Raw genomic sequence first — 17,419 nt, forward strand, 5'->3', positions numbered from 1 at the left:
CCATCAAAAAGTTGTCATTTAATGTGTCTTTACTTAAGATGCATGTGGGTATGTTGTGCATCAGTATGATCCGATGGTGATTTAGTCTCCATCGATTCTCCGTGACCCTGTTGGATCCCTCCTCTAGTATAGGCTAATCTTCTAGTATAGGCTAGATTAGGACTAGGAGTAGGTGTAGACGTAGACGATGACAAGTGAAAAAAAAAAAAAAAATTAGTAGGTTGGTATCCTTTATTCACACCAAGAAGCGAAAAAAAAAAAATTGTTATGATATGACTATGCGTTTGAAAAATAAAAAATTTACACATGATATGAGGATAAGTTTATACGTAAGCAAATTTCAGTTGTTCAAAATGCTTATATATATATATATCGATCCAAACCCTGCAAATTGCAAAAGCTTATTCCTGCAAATTACAATAATGCCAACACACAGCAAAACATATTCCTGCAAAGCACACAAAGCAAAAGTTTATTCCTGCAAACGCGTTTTCAACACACAACCAAAACAACCGGGGAATGGGGATAATTATGGAACTTTAAAAAAAAAAAAAAAAAAATTAAAGAGTCAACCAACGCTGGGCAATTAGCTATTTAAAAATAGTTTTGGGGGCTTTCGCAGAAGTTCTCTGATTGCCTCCTTTTTTAAATTTAAAAGTGAAAAAAAAAGGGCCGTTATCTCTACTTCATAGTAACCGTCAAAGCAAAACTGCAGAAACATTAAACAAACAACCCGAAAACAGGAGTGACAAGACTGGCGGAAAATTCCTACGACCCCTTTGATGTTGGAAGGATTCCCAAGTCCCTTGCCTCAGTCAAGAACCAAAAACTTTTTACCAGGAATTCTCCCCAGTCGCCCCTCTTTTTTACCAGGAATTTTCGTCTTTCCTTTGGAATTAGGTACTGCCAAGAGTCTTTCAACTAGTGTGCTTCCTTGCTTCGTCTTAAAGCCATGTACTTTTTGTCCCATTTAGCTACATTTCCTCATTCTCACTTAACTGCATGTCTGGCTCATTTTTAGATTATGACTGGGTTTTGCCAATGACTACCAGAACTTCAAGCTTTCTTCATGTGGGTGTTTGGAAAATTTAATCTTTTCTGCATATCATATCGGTAAGATCACACGTTAAAGTCATGCACTTTAAAAGTGCTGCTCTTTTTTTTTTTTCTTGTTTTCCCTTGGGTGTTGTTTTGGAGAGGATTTCCGGTTACAGAGTTTGTTGGGCTTGTCATAAATAGTTATTGAGATTCATATTTTAGATGGAGACAAACAAATTTATTAGGTCCAGTTGTAGATTCATACTAGTATTTTAGATGGAGACGCATTTAATTTATTAGTTCCAGTTGTTTGGCTTGAGCATTCATACTCATTCTTGCATCTTGAGTGTGTACTTGTTTGGGCCAGTGATACTACTATTTTGCGTATTTATTTGCCTGGCCCACGTTAGGTGTTAGCTATCTAAAGCGGATCGAGCAGAATTTAAATGCAACTCTAAGTTTTATTAGATTCAGAATTGGATTTTCGTCTTTTCTTTTGCTGAATACGTGCTTTACTCAGAACTTTTGCAGCGGGATTGACATGAATTTGGTCTAAATTGTCTCGGGTACGACCAGTGAAATTAGATGGATCCATCAGCAGACGAGAAACCGTTTCATGCATGGTCGTGGCCTGTTGAACAATGTCTGAAAGAGTATTCAGTGAAAATAGACAAGGGATTGAGCACCTATGAGGTGGCGAAGCGGCTAGAGAAGTACGGTTGGAATGAGCTCCAGAAGGAGAGGGGGAAGCCCCTATGGTGGTGTGTTCTGGAGCAGTTTGATGATACGCTTGTCAAGATTCTACTGATTGCGGCCTTCATTTCATTTATTCTGGCTTATCTGCATGGAAGTGAGGCTGGAGATTCTGGCTTGGAGGTCTATGTAGAGCCAATTGTGATTATCTTGATCTTAGTTCTTAATGCCATTGTAGGGGTGTGGCAAGAGAACAATGCTGAAAGGGCTCTTGATGCCCTCAAGGAGATGCAATGCGACTCGTGCAAAGTGCGCAGAGATGGACACCTAGTGCCAGGTTTGCCGGCTAAAGAACTTGTGCCAGGGGATATCGTAGAACTGCGAGTCGGTGATAAAGTGCCTGCTGACATGAGAGTTGCAGCTTTGAAAACCTCAACAGTAAGAGTTGAGCAGAGCTCCTTGACAGGGGAGGCAATGCCTGTCCTGAAAGGCACTGATCCTATATTCTTAGATGATTGTGAGCTGCAGGCCAAAGAGAACATGGTATTTGCTGGAACAACAGTGGTGAATGGTAGCTGCATCTGTCTTGTGGTTAACACTGGGATGCACACAGAAATCGGGAAGATACAGAAACAAATTCATGAGGCCTCACTGGAAGAGAGTGACACTCCTCTGAAGAAGAAGCTCGACGAATTTGGGAACAGGCTTACAACTGCAATTGGCATTGTATGCCTCATCGTGTGGGCTGTCAATTATAAATATTTTCTCACATGGGAGATTAAGCATGGATGGCCTACTAATTTCCGGTTTTCTTTTGAGAAGTGCACCTACTATTTCAAAATAGCTGTTGTCCTTGCAGTCGCAGCTATCCCAGAAGGTCTCCCAGCAGTAATAACTACTTGTCTTGCTCTTGGTACAAGAAAAATGGCACAAAAGAATGCAATAGTGCGGAAGCTTCCAAGCGTGGAGACTTTAGGATGCACTACTGTGATTTGTTCAGATAAAACTGGCACATTGACTACTAACCAGATGTCTGTGACAGAATTCTTCACACTTGGAGGAAAAACTACAATTTCTCGAATATTTAGTGTTGAAGGCACAACCTATGATCCTAAAGATGGTGGAATAGTTGACTGGAACTGCTATAATATGGACGCGAACTTGCAGGCCTTGGCAGAAGTCTGTGCACTGTGCAATGATGCAGGAATATACTCAGATGGCCAGCTATACAGAATGACAGGGCTGCCAACTGAGGCAGCTCTTAAAGTCTTGGTTGAAAAGATGGGAGTCCCAGACAGTAAGGCAAGGAACAAAATCCGCGATGCTCAGCTTGCAGCAAATTATTTGATTGATCACAACACAGTAAAGCTAGGTAATCAAATTCTTATTTACCACTGAGTATTTTAGTGTGATGTGCAGCTGTGAATATAACATATCTGTTAATCTCAGGTTGCTGTGAATGGTGGACAAGAAGATCAAAGAGAGTTGCAACTCTGGAGTTCGATCGTGTACGCAAGTCAATGAGTGTTATTGTGCGGGAGCCATGTGGGCGTAATCGGCTTCTTGTCAAGGTAACATCGTGTCTGCTGGAGTTGGTTCTTCATAATAACAACTTCAAAAATTGTTAGTTGGTTACAAACTTTTTTGCTAGTTAGGCATCTGCTGGAGTTTTGATACTCATTTACAGCACTTTTTCTAAGCCATCTGTTGGCAATTTGCATTGTGCCATCAATCATTTTATCTTTACATTCTACATCGTTGAACTACTTAGCATAAGAAAGCACTGAATATTGTGCATAATTGGTTAAGTCAATTGACAAAACCTTTCATATGGTTGAGTACACTAAATGTGAAATTTTAAGTTGCAGCCATCAGTTCTCTATGTGAGAAACAGTTTTAAGCATTAGTTAATAGTTTAACAAGCAAGAAGAAAAATCAATTTCAGCTATTGGTGTCATTTCCTGTGAGAAGCAACCAAAGAATAAACAAAAACTGCAATCTGATTTTCAATATATGACCCAGCCAGGTTCACTATAATGGTAATGCAATTCATTCAGCATTTAGAACATATCTCCTAGGCTATTTCGTTATTTTCCCCTTCATGTCTTCTGTATGGTATCATAATAGTCTCGTGCTTCTACAATTAACTACATTCTTTACATAGGGTGCTGTTGAGAGTCTGTTAGAACGCAGCTTGTACATCCAGCTGGCAGATGGATCAATTGTTCCAATTGATGAGCCTTGTCGGCAACTGCTGCTCTCGAGACACTCAGAGATGAGTTCAAAGGGATTGCGGTGCTTGGGTATGGCATACAAGGATGACTTAGGAGAGCTTTCAGACTATTATGCTGAGGGTCATCCTGCATATAAGAAATTACTCGATCCTTCCTGCTTCTCCTTGATAGAAAGTAATCTAGTTTTTGTTGGGGTTGTTGGTTTAAGGGTAAGACTCTTGTTTGTAGATTCAATATTCTTTGGGCAATTTCAGCTTAAGGAAAACCCAGATTTTATGCCAGTACCTCTAAATAGAAGTATATCTTCAGGACCCTCCTCGTGAGGAGGTTCACCAAGCAATTGAAGATTGTCGAGGAGCTGGAATCAAGGTGATGGTAATAACTGGAGATAACAAGTCCACTGCTGAGGCAATCTGTCGCGAGATTCACTTGTTTAGTGAGGATGATGACCTTGCAGGGAGGAGTTTTAGTGGGAAAGAATTTATGGAACTCTCATCTGTGGAACAAATGAAGATATTAAATGAACCTGGAGGAAAGGTTTTTTCTAGAGCAGAACCTAGACACAAGCAAGAAATAGTGCGGATGCTAAAAGAGATTGGTGAGATTGTTGCAATGACTGGAGATGGTGTTAATGATGCTCCTGCGCTGAAACTTGCAGATATTGGAATAGCAATGGGCGTTACTGGAACAGAGGTAAGTGATTATACATCTACTTGTAATTGCTCTTTCCCACTATAGAGTTCTATTGTATTCATCAATCCATATCCTAAAAATTTAATTATCTAGTCAAAGGTAAATTAGTATTGCTTGTTTTTATGCATTTAATGATTTAGAAAATATTGTGAACTGTTAAGAACAATAAAGATCAGAGAAAAGACTAAACAATAAAGATCAGAGAAAAGACTAACAACAGAATAATAAGAATTAGGACAATAAAGAGTATAATAAAAATAAGAAAATGAGAGAATAGGTCAATAAGGTGTTGTATTGAGAACGAGGTCATTTTTTTACAGTGGGAAAGATAATTTTTTCTTTCCCTTCCCTCTCTACGTACTCTGATTTTTAAGTAACTGTGTGGTTAGTCACCAATGGAATAACTGTTGACAGCTTCTAACTAACTTTCCGTCTGCAGACTTTGCCCACTTGTTGCATTAATGCACTTGTCAAGTTAATTATTTTCATGCTAAGCATGTATTATTCCAAAGTTCTCAGGTTCACCTGTTATTACTTTTGGTTGAATGATAGAAGAGGATGCTTAAGACATTTCTGAGTTACTGCAAGTCGAAGTAGTGTAACTAGCCCTTTTTCTTGTTCTGCCTAAATCATTGATCTTTTAGGTTGCAAAAGAAGCATCGGACATGGTTCTTGCTGATGATAATTTCAGTACCATAGTATCAGCCATTGCAGAGGGTCGCTCAATTTACAACAATATGAAAGCTTTCATCAGGTTATTCGCATTTTTACATCAGCTGTTTAAATATATTGAATGTTGAATTTTAACGAATTCTCACTGCAGATACATGATATCATCTAATTTTGGGGAGGTGATAGCCATATTCTTGACTGCTGCTCTTGGCATACCAGAATGTATGATACCTGTACAGTTGCTGTGGGTAAATTTGGTTACTGACGGTCCACCTGCTACAGCACTTGGATTTAACCCAGCTGAAGTTGACATAATGCAGAAACCACCGCGGAGGAGCAATGATGCTCTAATAAGCTCTTGGGTGTTGTTCCGCTACATGGTTAGTATTCGCCATTATCCTCTTTAACATTTTTTCCCTCTCGATGCAGTATATTTTCCCTTCAAGCAGACAGGAAAGAGATAAAGAGTGTTATGCTGCTAAACTGGGTTGCCACTGTTTGAAAGGAAGTGGTTGAATTGTCCTCTGTGCAACTCTTATCCTCTTTTGCATAATCTAATTTTACATTGTTCTGTGGTGTCTGATGTATGACAAGATTCTGTCTGCAAAATTATCTGCATGCAAGGAAAGAAAGATTATTGAAAGTTACCTGCATTTCATTAATCACCTCTCACTGGCAGGTAATTGGGTCTTACGTTGGATTAGCTACTGTCGGCATTTTCATTTTGTGGTACACTCGTGCTTCCTTTTTGGGCATCAACCTCGTAAGTGATGGGCACACGCTTGTTGAACTATCTCAGCTTCGCAACTGGGGAGAGTGCCCAGGATGGTCAAATTTTGTTGCTGCTCCATTTACAGTTGCTGGAGGTCGTGTTATAACTTTTTCAAACCCTTGTGACTATTTCTCTGTCGGTAAAGTGAAGGCCATGACTTTGTCCCTATCTGTGTTGGTGGCAATTGAGATGTTTAATTCTCTGAACGCTCTCTCCGAAGATACTAGTTTGATCAAAATGCCTCCATGGAGAAACTGTTGGCTGCTGCTTGCCATGTCAGTCTCATTTGGTCTACACTGCCTGATACTCTATGTTCCTTTGTTGGCAGACGTTTTTGGAATAGTTCCCCTGACTTTTAACGAATGGCTTCTTGTTCTCTTGGTATCAGCTCCTGTAATCCTTATTGATGAACTCCTCAAATTTGCGGGAAGGAGAAAAACGCAGAGAAGAAAGGTCAAGGCTGCATGACAGTCTGGGTTAGAAGTATTGAATGCCTTTTTTTTTTTTTTTTTTGGGGCAAGGGACCTGTATACAATCATGTTTACAAGTGAAGAAATATTTCTTTGACTATTTTCAGATTCCGCCCTTCAATTTTAGAATGAAAAATATCAGTAGTTGTAGAATCAGTACGGCAAGAAATATCAGTAGTTTACACTGAACCAATCAGCAACAAATTTCATCCCCTCCCCATGCGCAATAATGCGTTGCAGCATTTCCTCTTAACTTTGTACCTAACATGGTTTCACAATTTCTCAACATGGTGTACGTAAACATATCAAATAACGTCTGTCATAGTGTTACGTCTGTATCTTCAGTAATAGAATCAATATCAGTTGTATGCCCAAGAAGCTTAATTTTTACATGGACATCATCCAACAATGCATATATCTGACCACACTTTGGATGAGATCTATCGTCAACAATGAACCTATGGAGCTGGCCTCCTTCCTCCATGAAGCTGTATCCTGCTGCTTTCGTTACTTGGGAGCTCTTCATTAGCTTCCTCAACTTAGCAACTCCATCCCATCTGCCTGCTGATGCATAAATATTAGAAAGAATCACATAGTTTCCTGGATTACAAGGTTCTAACTCGAAGAGAGACTCTGCTGCTTTCTCACCCAGCTCCACATTGCCGTAAAAGCTGCATGCCCCCAGCATTGTCCCCCAAATAACAGAGTCTGGCCTCATGGGCATGCTCCGTATAAGATGATAAGCCTCTTGCAATTCTCCTGCACGACCTAAAAGATCAACCATACATCCATAATGTTCCAGTCTAGGAGTGACAGAAAATTTTTGCTCCATTGACTCGAAGAGTTCTCGTCCTTTAGCAACCATGCCGCCATGTGTGCACGCCAAGATTGCCCCAACAAATGTGACGTCATCGGGTGAAATGCCTTCCCCCTGCATCAGCAATTACAATTAGGGCAGGAAAGATGTGAATATCCGCCTGAAAGATTCGGAAGTAGCAGTTGGTCCTATAACCGAGTATGTCTCTGTAATTGATTTTGGGGCACAAGAAATATTTCTTGTGCATTTGATAAAATGATCGGCCTTGAACTCAGTTAAAAAGCTATATTCGTCACTGGTTACAAGCAAAATGCTATCATTAAAAACCAGGAAATGTGGTGATGACGAGGTATAAGATTCAGAGAAAGCTTCTTACTTACCAACATTTGGTTGAAAAGGTCCAGAGCCTCGCAGCATTTACCATGGATAGCTAGACCCATAATCATAGTATTCCAAGAGCACAAATCTCTTCTTCTCCCAATCTCATGAAATAATCTCATCGCTGAATCTATTCTACCACACCTCGCATACATTTCCAATATGGCATTGCACACAAACATGTTGTTTAAGTATCCGTTAGACTTGGCATAGGCCTCAATCCTCTGCCCAACTTCCAATGCTCCAAGATTTGCACAAGCTGGAAGAACACTAGCTATGGTCACTTGGTTGGGCTTCACTCCTTTCTCTTTCTCCATTTCCAGATACAACGCCAATGCATCTGCGTACTCGCCATTCTGCGAGTAGCCCGATATCATTGCCGTCCAAGAAATCACATTCCTGGAAGGCATATTAGAAAAAAAGCGAGAAGCTTCCCTCATATCCCCACTCTTTGCGTAACCAGCGATCAAGGCGTTCCAAGTGGGCACATCTCTTGTGGGCATCCCATCAAACTGTTTTCGCGCTAAATTGAGCAGGCCCAGTTTAGCATACATGTCCACCAATGCGGTTGAGGCGTAAATATCCGATTCGAAACCCCATTTGACAAAATGGGCGTGAAGCGCTTGGGGCTGGAATGGATTAGAGAGACTGGTACAGGCGTTAAAGAGGAAATTGAAGGAGTGGGCGTTGGGTATGAAGCCTCTGAGTAGCATGGCGACGTAGACAGACAAGCATTGGCGAGGAGTGCCATGAGAGGAGTAGGCTTGAATGAGCTTGTTATAATGAAACACGGTTGGGTTGGGAATAGTATCGAGCAGTTTGTGTGCGTACGAAAAATCGAGAGTTTCTGCGAGTTTGGTTACAAGAAAAGCGGTGAAGTCTGTGCCGTTTCGGAGAGTGTTGGCGTGTATTTCTCTCAATCTCAACTGGTTCATAAGAAAGTCGGGACAAAATGCAGTATTGACAAAGAATCGAGGTTATAAAGTTTACAAGTATCTGCTGGCTTTTGGAGCGCTGGGCTTTACAGCTTCTACTTGTAAGTTATTTTCTTTTTGCTGCTATTCTGTTCGATAAAAGGAGCGCCCTTTTTGCCTTTTTCTTCTTCTTCTTCTTCTTCTTTTTTTCCTCCCTAAACGTAAGCAATCTCTGAAACCAGCCCAAGAGGGCACCGGATAGAAAAAATGGGAAAGAGTTTTGTATGCAGGCCAGGCGTTATTCCTTTATGATCAAAGCACAGGTACTTCAACTGCTATTTGTTTTTTTGTCTTTGGGCATGTCTCCACTAGTATAAAACGTATCCTTTTTATCAGGTTCTGCGAAAATCTACAAGAAGGAAGTGTATTCTTTAAACTACTAACCGGTTACCTATACACCACACAACAGAATCACGTACGCACTTGATCAATTGTAAAAGAATGTTGGCAAGATTTTCCAAAATCCCCAGCTTGACAAATGACTACTAGTATCTCCTTCAAGGCCTCCAGGAATTTGGGAACTTTCTCCATTTACAATTCAAGCACAGAACAAGCAGAGGTAGCTGTTAAACTAGACCCAACTCATATCTTGTGATGCCATGAAAGAGATATTCAGGTCAGCGGTTATATATAGCCGGCATACATCCACGACTGAAAAGCCGCCTTAGCTTACACTAAAAATCAAACATAAGATGCCCGTCAACTCTCTGTGCCTGATTAAATGGCGGTAACCAACGTAACAAACCATGGCTGCTCTCGCTTATTGCTAATTGGAAAAAAGGCCATCTTTATCTAGAGATGACGAGTGGTGGCCCGACCTGCTACCAACTTCAGAAACCTCTGCCTGATTATGGAGCAATTTGCTAGGGATGATTGATTTCCTAAACCCTTTGTACTCATCAGGATAAGTAGGTTATGCTCCTGCTAGAAATAAGAGGGCTGTTCGTGTAGCACATTCAGTTGAGCTAGTATCCTGCCTGCCAAAGGCTTTATTTGGGTACTCCCCCTTTGGGTCAAATCAACTAAAGGCATCTGAGCCGAGGGCCCATGCTTCTGTTTGATCTCCGGCACTTGAAAAATCTTTTCCAAAGAAGTGAGAATTTTTTCTTGCAATCTGGGAGAAGAACTCCCCAGTAATTTTATCATAGAGGGTATGGCTCTCTCTTCATCCAGCACCTTACTACCACCATGTAGCCCATCACCTTCAACCAACGTAAGTAGAGCATCCAAGGAAGCTTCACATGCTCCAGGATCTGGCTCCCCAAGAACCTTCACCAAAAGGCCCACCGCACCAGCCTCCAAAAGGCAAAATGAGGTTCTTACAGCACATATTCCCCGATGAACAGGGCAGCCTGCCTCTGGCAAAGCTGGGAAGCACCAACACATGCGATGCTTTGGGATTGGCCGACATAGATCACTAGAGCTCTCAGAAAGTTGTGAAAGAGAAATGGCAGCTCGTCTTTTTGTCAAGCTGGTTCCTGACTCCAGCAACTGTACCAACAGCGGAATGACATCAGCTTCAGCTGCTTTCTGCTGTGACGTCCTATTTGCTGGAACAGTGAAATGACACAAGGCTCCCACAGCATTCTCTATTAATTGATCCTTGCAGGGACCATTTGGCTTTTTGCTACGAAGGAATCTTAACATTATACGAAGACCATCTCCCTCCAACAGCCAATTAGACACCGGGGTAGACATGGGAAGGTTAGCTATAATACCCAATGCAGAAGCAACTTCTTCTTCATTCTCAGAATCCTCAATGATTCTAAGCAAGGTTTGAACTGTCTTCTGCCCCACGTGCTCAGTAATTGTAGCTTCATTACATTTTTCGATCAGGCAACATAATAGCTTAACCGCATTCACCCGCACTTCATGATTATCACACAATTGAACAAGTATTTGCACAGCACAGCACTGAAAATTATTAAGAGAAATATTAGCATATATAGGATTGGAAGTCTATCACAAGTCCAAATCTCCATTGACTGTATAGAAATAAAAATATTGAAACTCCAGTCCACACCAGTTGATCAAGAAGTAACAAGACTCTTCTTCCCAGGTATCATCACATGCAAACTTATTAAAACTAACTTCTGCAAGAGAAGGACGAGGAGAAGTGGGATGACAAGTGTTAACTCTGGTTGGATAATGAATTAATCCTTCTAGAAACTTAACGAGGTTCTAGGATTTCAAAGGCTCAAACCCACCATCCATAAAATGATGTTTGTAGCTGTTACTGTAATGAAATACATTAAATCTTCTGCACTTAAAAGTAGACGCAGAAATTACCCAATGTTGTTACTAATAGCTAATAGTAACTGTGAGTAATAGTGCATGACAACAAACATAGCATGAAGCCAATGGGATCACAGAAACAGAATGCAGAGTCATCCAATATCAAGTATCCAGAAGTTTGGAGTGCCAAAAATTTTTGCTTCTCAAGAGGGCAATCGAAAGAATATACAGGAAAGATTTTTTTATGCAGGTTATTCCTTGATCATCAAAGCAAAAAATAAAAACCTTGTGCATGGGTTCACTCATCAAAAGTCAGACTTCGGAGGTTATGTGTGTCAGTTTCTTTAAAAGATCATTGCCAAGTATTTAGAAACTATAAATCAGCGAAATCACATTTTACACATGAGCTTACAGAGAAATTTCATGAGGGAAGATTTTTCAAAGTAAAGAATGTTATAGTGTATGTTTGCTCGTGTCTTTTATATGAAGCAATTCCTACGTATTCTTATGTCTTTAATTGAAGTATCTTTACTGGAAGATGTCGATAAAAGACACCTAAACGTACAACTTTTGATCAGTAGACATACCATTTCAAAACCGCAAAGAAAGAACAGAATTTCTCATAAAAAAGCACTTGGTGGTGGTGCAAATTAAATCCATAGATATATCAATTCACCAAAAGACATGTCTATATGAATACCTGAAAAGAGAACCTGTGTCTCATCACGAAAAGACATGATACACCATAACTAAATGTATCAAGTTAGTAGTACGACATATGCATAAACATTTTGATATCATTCTCATCCTCCAATGTAACTCCCATAAATCTGCCAAGCACTCTAGTGTTTAGGGAATTCATTTCCTTGGAAGGAATAGATCAATTTTATACTATACTGTGTCCTAAAACTCAAGCTAAGCCCTCTAAACCACACCAAATCTGGTGAGTGCAAATTATACAATCAGAAACACAACAGTTAAACATGCCCAAGCTATGTCTTTTGCTACTTACTGTAATGCATCTAACACTATCTGCAGTTGTTCTCCAAAATCTTATTTAAGAACGCGTCAAGCAAATTGTAAATATTTCATTCATTAATCAGTCTACAAATGCTCATTTCTCATGTAACTGATGATATACTATTCTGGGGAAATAAATGCCAGTTTTTATCAAGACTAGTGAGTGTTGTCCAAGTATAGAGCTTTGAAAACTATCCACTTTAACAAGCAAGTTTAAAAACTATTCACTAAACATAGATTCTGACTTACGATGTTGTCATTAAAGTCTTTTAGTAGTCTGAGAATGCAGTGAAAGTATTTTGAGAGCAAACTTGCTTTTTCCTTTACAAGAAAGTGCATTTTCACGTAGATAATCCACACAAAAAAAAAAAAAGAATGAGATATTCTTTCACTCAAACTAAATACCTCGTTCAGCAGTTCCTGGACTGTAGTTGCCGATGGAGACTGGCAAATGGTGTAAAAGGCCTGGAGAAGTCTCTGTTGTACAGCAGGCCATGTCAAGTTAATCAAGGAAAACAATTGGCGGGTATCCTTGGATTCCAATAAGGAAAGCTCCATTTCTGAAGAATCTTGACGTATAGTTGATAGAGCAAGATGCACGATAGTTTCAGCTACAAGTTCACACAAGTTTTGTTGGGATGTGTGACAATAAAGAATATCAAGCAGTGGACGTACTGCACCTTGTCTTATCATCTCCTGGCCATTCTTTGTTAAGCTCGAGAGGTTCAAAATGGCTTTAACGGCTACCATTTTCATTTCAAGATTACCATGCGAAACCAAGTTAAGTAGCGAATCCAGAACACCTTCCTCAAACAGAGATGATTTGTTATGATCAGTAAACTCCATCTCTCCAAGAGTTTTTGCCATTCTCATCTTGACATCATCTGATCCTGTAGAGGGGGGTCAGGGTGGGGAGGATGTTTGAGTTTGCGATCTCAAGTCAGTGATAATTGCTATAACTACAATATATGAGACTTCTCTTAGTACCTACACTATTGGAGATAATGACCACATAACCCCCAAAGAAAGGGCTTCATGCGTTACAAAGAAGACAGGCAAAGATCACATGCTAATATTTCTGCATGACCTCCTTATTATGTGCCAAAATTGTTGGTTCCACATCCATAGACATTATTAACTTACAGTTCTACATGTACCAATTGTCAACATTTAAGCTACACGAACAACTTTAATTCAAGAACCAGAACCTACCTAGGGTAATGTTAACATAAACAAGGACTCACTAAACAGCTCAAAAGGCCCAAGAGTAACAGCTGACTGTTTATCCATCTTAAGCAAATTAACTGGACTTTAGAACTAGACATAGAGCTAAGGTTGTGAACACAGGGGTACTATTCCCTCTTAGTGTACTGTATTTCTTCTCAATTTTGAAGTATGCATGAAGTAATAAAATAAATATTCTTCATTGTGTCTTCTTCCTAGCGTCAATCCATTTTATCGCGGGATGAATTAAATTGATTATTTTTGCTGGTATTTTTATTTTAAAGATCTAATCCTGCTCTTCTGGTATTTTTGCACATATCTTGCAAATTGTGATTTTGAAATTACCAAATATTGTCTGCCTGCTGCTGAGAGAATGGCAAATCTGGCAGATTAACTCTTTAAACTCTCAGGTGAAGACGACCTTTGCATTGGACAGAAGGATACAATTTTCTATATTTCCTAGTTAATAATCTGCTGTAAATGAGGTTGATCATAAACACAAGGCTACCGCAGTAAAGGTTCAGGATTCATGACAATAGTATTTAGAAGCTGAAGCTACTCTTGCTTTTAGTTATCTGGACTATATTCACTTGTCAAAAAGTTGCTAATTGTGCAAAAGCAACGTCACGGTGACTGCAAATAATAGCAGAACAAATATCTAGCAGTCCTATAGCTGTAGAAAATTTCAAACATAAAATGACTGATCTTATGTGAAAGAAGAACCTGAAGAGAGACGTTGCAGCAGATACTTGAAATAATTAGCCTTGACCATTTGTATAACATTGTCATCAGAGAATGACAGATTTTTTAACACATCCCTTGCATCTCTGGAAGCTTGATTGTCATCACTTCTTGTCAGATTCACCAAATAAAATATGCAGCCCTGCACCTCTCCAATGCAGTCACGTATTGACTCACTCTTTGCCAGTTCTAGTAGTAATCCCACGGCCAACTTCCCTACCCCAATACGACGTCCAAGGGAGCGAACAATAGATTCCATTGCATTGTCAACTTTAACTATACTTTCCTGCATAACATTCCATTGGAATCCATGTATAACGTTCTGTACAATATATTCAACCTAGAGCTCGTTGATTGGGCGTTTTTGAAACAGAAACACATTATTCCAGCCAGTAAAATACAGACATCACTGATGCAAAGTCATGATATTGACTACGGAGTGCAAGGCTGTATCTCACAATAAGTTTGATAAATTTAAGTGCACATCCTAACCACTATTAGTTTAATAACAAATTCATTTCAATACAGAGTTGCACAGGAGTTTCCTAATAGCAAGTATGGGCTGTCCAGGTCAAATTCTTAGGAGCTAAAACAGCTATACAATATTATAAAGAAGTCAAGTGATACAATAGTACACCTATGCTCTACTGGAAGAGACAAATGAATGTTCTATTTTCTAGGTAAGGATCCTAAAACATCATCAGATATTCAGATTCATGAGAAAGAGAGTAAAAAGTACCTTACATTCATCACTATCCTTTGCCAGGATATGAAGGACGAGAAGAGAACGACTTATGATCTCTCGACTTTTTGCACTGAGAAGGTTAACAAGCATTGGTATATGGTCCTCCAGTACAACCCATTCCCGATGTATTTCTCTTTTTTCACAGAGTTCCTTTAGCTCTTGCAGGCAATCAAGCACCTCACCTTCCTCTTCTGATGACAGTCTTGATTTCATAGAGGCTATAGTGATCATGGTATTTCTATCTCTCCATTCCTCAATGGACTGTCTCAAAGTTTTGTTAGGCCGCAACATTGAGGTGTCTAAAGGAGTTGAGGTTAGGGGACAGAAATTTTTTTCAGCCAACCACTTCTCTATTGCACTCCTCTCAAATGTATGTCCAGAAGGAGTCTCTACCGGATCTTTCATTACTTCTTTTGTAATTGGGCAACAAAATGCCTCGAGAGGTTCAAATGGATGACTAGCTAAGGATTTCCTTATTGTGAAGTACTTCTTTTCTTTGTCCTCACGAGTACTTGCAGCATCTGCCCTTTCTAATAGAGCAATTATTTGTTCCATCTGCATGGCTTCAGCATGATCTTTCCTCAACCTTTCATTTTCTATCTCCTTTTTAAATTCCTCAAATTCCTTCTTCAATACAGCTTGTTCTGTTGAAATTCCAATGGCCTCTGCTATGGAAACCAATAAATTATTGGCATATGAGCGGTCCACATTCCTTTCCTGTATACCCAACTCAATTCTCTCCAAAATCTGTTCTTCAACTACGGCAGCCCTAAACTCTGCAGCATGCATACTGTTGACTAGTTGAGTAATCTCTGCCTCAATTCCTGATGAGATATCAAGAGAGGCCAAGGGAATGCAGCACAATGCTTGGCCTATCTCCCTAGTAATATTTTGCATCCTCTTAGCTATCAAACGGCAGTTCATTAGGAGATAAAATTTGTTTTTTTCGCTGCACTCGGTAATCAGTTCCTGTGCACGCTTTGTCTCATGGTTAAGAACCTCAATCAAATTTTTCAATGCTTCAGAATCTCTGGCATCCTTCTGATTCAACTCCTTAAGGAGGGGAATTAACCGATCTAAGTAAGATGAAAGTTCAGCAAAACTCTTCTTCTCAATGAGAACATTTCTGGATGTGCGTACTACCTCGATGATGCCCTCTATGGTCTGAGATAGGAGGTCAGCAAATGAACCAAAAGGAGGACACGATATGGCATCAAGAACCATCTTTAGAAAAACTAAAGACCCTCAAGAATCAAAATTTGGATTGAACCAATAAAACTAAATGGAGTAATAGTTATGGCATTAAGAACCATCCTTCAACCAGCTAAACACCCTTCAGAATCAAAGTTTCGAGGAAACCATCATACTACATCCAGTTGGTCGATAGCTGAATCTAAAAGCTCGATTCCCAACTCTTTTTGTTAGGAGAACCTATATTCCAGTTTTCAGAAACGCCCATCAGACAAATAGCATTTGTTTATGCAGTAACATGCATGTTTACGTTGCAGATGAGAAAACAGAGGACCATTTCTATGTGCAGCCAAATTCAAAACCTTTTTTGCACTTGTCTCTCTCTCTCTCTCTCTCCACGAAAGAGAATTCAACAACATCTAATAAAGATTACAAAGCTACAACAGGCCATCAAAAAAGTACAAAAAGAAAGCAAATTCAGAAAAATAAGCATTTACTCAAGAGGCAGAAACATAAAGGACCAAGCAAAGCAAAACAGAGTAAGCACACGGCAGAAATAGTCAACAGAAGTAAACGGCTTAACAAGATAACATTTGCTATTAAGGGCTGAAAGATCAGATCTTTGAAACTCCTAAACAAGAATTCCACGGCTAGTACTCAAAAACTCCAGCAATTATCTGCATGAAACAAGGTTACAAGAAAGTACATACATGAAAAAGAATGCCCGCTGGAAGTTTTTTTTTTTTTTTTTTTTTTTTTATGGGATATGCGTATATTTGTTCCTGAAACTAGTAGGAAGCAAGGCTTGGTATATAAAAGAGTAGAAAGTGGTGCTCCAATTTCCAACTCTAACAAAGGAGAGAACCTCGACTTCCTTTTCTTTTCATTTGCTGGGAGGCAGGACCAGACTTGAGATTGTAACGCAAAGACCGCATTAAATACACAATACTTACTCTGAAACTCTCTATACTCCGGCCTCCAGGCAGTCTATTCTAGCATGGGTTCGCATAGAAAAAACGTTACCGAAGTCTTCCAAGTGATAGTAATTGCAAATTCTTCTGTGAGAAATTTGCCAATTTGGTCCTTGAACTTTTGCATTAAAATTAATTTCACCCTTAATGATTTTGTATTATCAGAGTTTGTTTGGATAGGAGTTTATTTGGATGATTTATTTGAGATAATTACTGTAATATTTTTTGTTATGTGATATATGTGAAATTAAAAAGTGATTGGAAAGATAAAAAGGTGATTAGAATTTATGAAACAAATTATTTTATTTCAAAACATTTCAATCCAATTATATCTTCTGTTTCAATGTAGGCATCCGTCGCCACATTGTATCTCCTTTCCAACACCAATTAAGGGTATTCTGGCAGATAAGCGCTTAAAACTATAGTGTAGAAAAAGAATAGGGAAAGTGTTTAAAGCGTCCGTCACAATTTATAAAATAATTTTTCATTGATCACTTTCAAAAATATATTTTTATATCCTTGCAAATTCACAGCGTACCAACAAAGTTACA

General features: G+C 39.3%; 3 protein-coding genes across 7 annotated transcripts; 1 reads left to right on the plus strand and 2 right to left on the minus strand.

Moving 5' to 3' along the window:
- The first annotated feature begins 711 nt into the window (after nucleotides 1-711).
- Nucleotides 712-6,680, plus strand: LOC113728190 (calcium-transporting ATPase, endoplasmic reticulum-type). Of its 3 annotated transcripts, XM_027252734.2 has the most exons (9): nucleotides 712-900; nucleotides 1,022-1,113; nucleotides 1,559-3,103; nucleotides 3,181-3,302; nucleotides 3,896-4,174; nucleotides 4,275-4,658; nucleotides 5,303-5,412; nucleotides 5,482-5,710; nucleotides 6,010-6,680. In XM_027252734.2, exons 3-9 carry the CDS (start codon nucleotides 1,624-1,626, stop codon nucleotides 6,568-6,570), a joined length of 3,165 nt encoding a protein of 1,054 aa, XP_027108535.2. In that variant the 5' UTR covers nucleotides 712-900; nucleotides 1,022-1,113; nucleotides 1,559-1,623; the 3' UTR covers nucleotides 6,571-6,680. The 3 variants fall into 3 exon arrangements, with proteins under 3 accessions (XP_027108535.2, XP_027108536.2, XP_027108534.2); XM_027252735.2 differs by lacking the exon at nucleotides 1,022-1,113; XM_027252733.2 differs by lacking the exon at nucleotides 712-900 and having other exon boundaries at nucleotides 954-1,113.
- A 170-nt stretch (nucleotides 6,681-6,850) lies between these two features.
- On the minus strand, nucleotides 6,851-8,702 carry LOC113728193 (pentatricopeptide repeat-containing protein At5g08510). 2 transcript variants are annotated; one of them, XM_027252741.2, is made up of 3 exons: nucleotides 7,770-8,702; nucleotides 7,221-7,503; nucleotides 6,851-7,133 (listed from the first exon to the last, which is right to left on the minus strand). In XM_027252741.2, exons 1-3 carry the CDS (start codon nucleotides 8,700-8,702, stop codon nucleotides 6,892-6,894), a joined length of 1,458 nt encoding a protein of 485 aa, XP_027108542.2. In that variant the 3' UTR covers nucleotides 6,851-6,891. The 2 variants fall into 2 exon arrangements, with proteins under 2 accessions (XP_027108542.2, XP_027108541.2); XM_027252740.2 differs by having other exon boundaries at nucleotides 6,851-7,503.
- Nucleotides 8,703-9,135: 433 nt separating this feature from the next.
- On the minus strand, nucleotides 9,136-16,869 carry LOC113728192 (U-box domain-containing protein 44-like). 2 transcript variants are annotated; one of them, XM_072076705.1, is made up of 5 exons: nucleotides 16,851-16,869; nucleotides 14,701-16,137; nucleotides 13,944-14,247; nucleotides 12,402-12,886; nucleotides 9,136-10,655 (listed from the first exon to the last, which is right to left on the minus strand). In XM_072076705.1, exons 2-5 carry the CDS (start codon nucleotides 15,928-15,930, stop codon nucleotides 9,666-9,668), a joined length of 3,009 nt encoding a protein of 1,002 aa, XP_071932806.1. In that variant the 5' UTR covers nucleotides 15,931-16,137; nucleotides 16,851-16,869; the 3' UTR covers nucleotides 9,136-9,665. The 2 variants fall into 2 exon arrangements, with proteins under 2 accessions (XP_071932806.1, XP_027108540.2); XM_027252739.2 differs by lacking the exon at nucleotides 16,851-16,869 and adding an exon at nucleotides 16,608-16,830.
- Between the last annotated feature and the right edge of the window lie 550 nt (nucleotides 16,870-17,419).

The sequence above is a fragment of the Coffea arabica genome, chromosome 2c (assembly GCF_036785885.1).
Source record: "Coffea arabica cultivar ET-39 chromosome 2c, Coffea Arabica ET-39 HiFi, whole genome shotgun sequence".
NCBI classification, from domain to species: domain Eukaryota; kingdom Viridiplantae; phylum Streptophyta; class Magnoliopsida; order Gentianales; family Rubiaceae; genus Coffea; species Coffea arabica.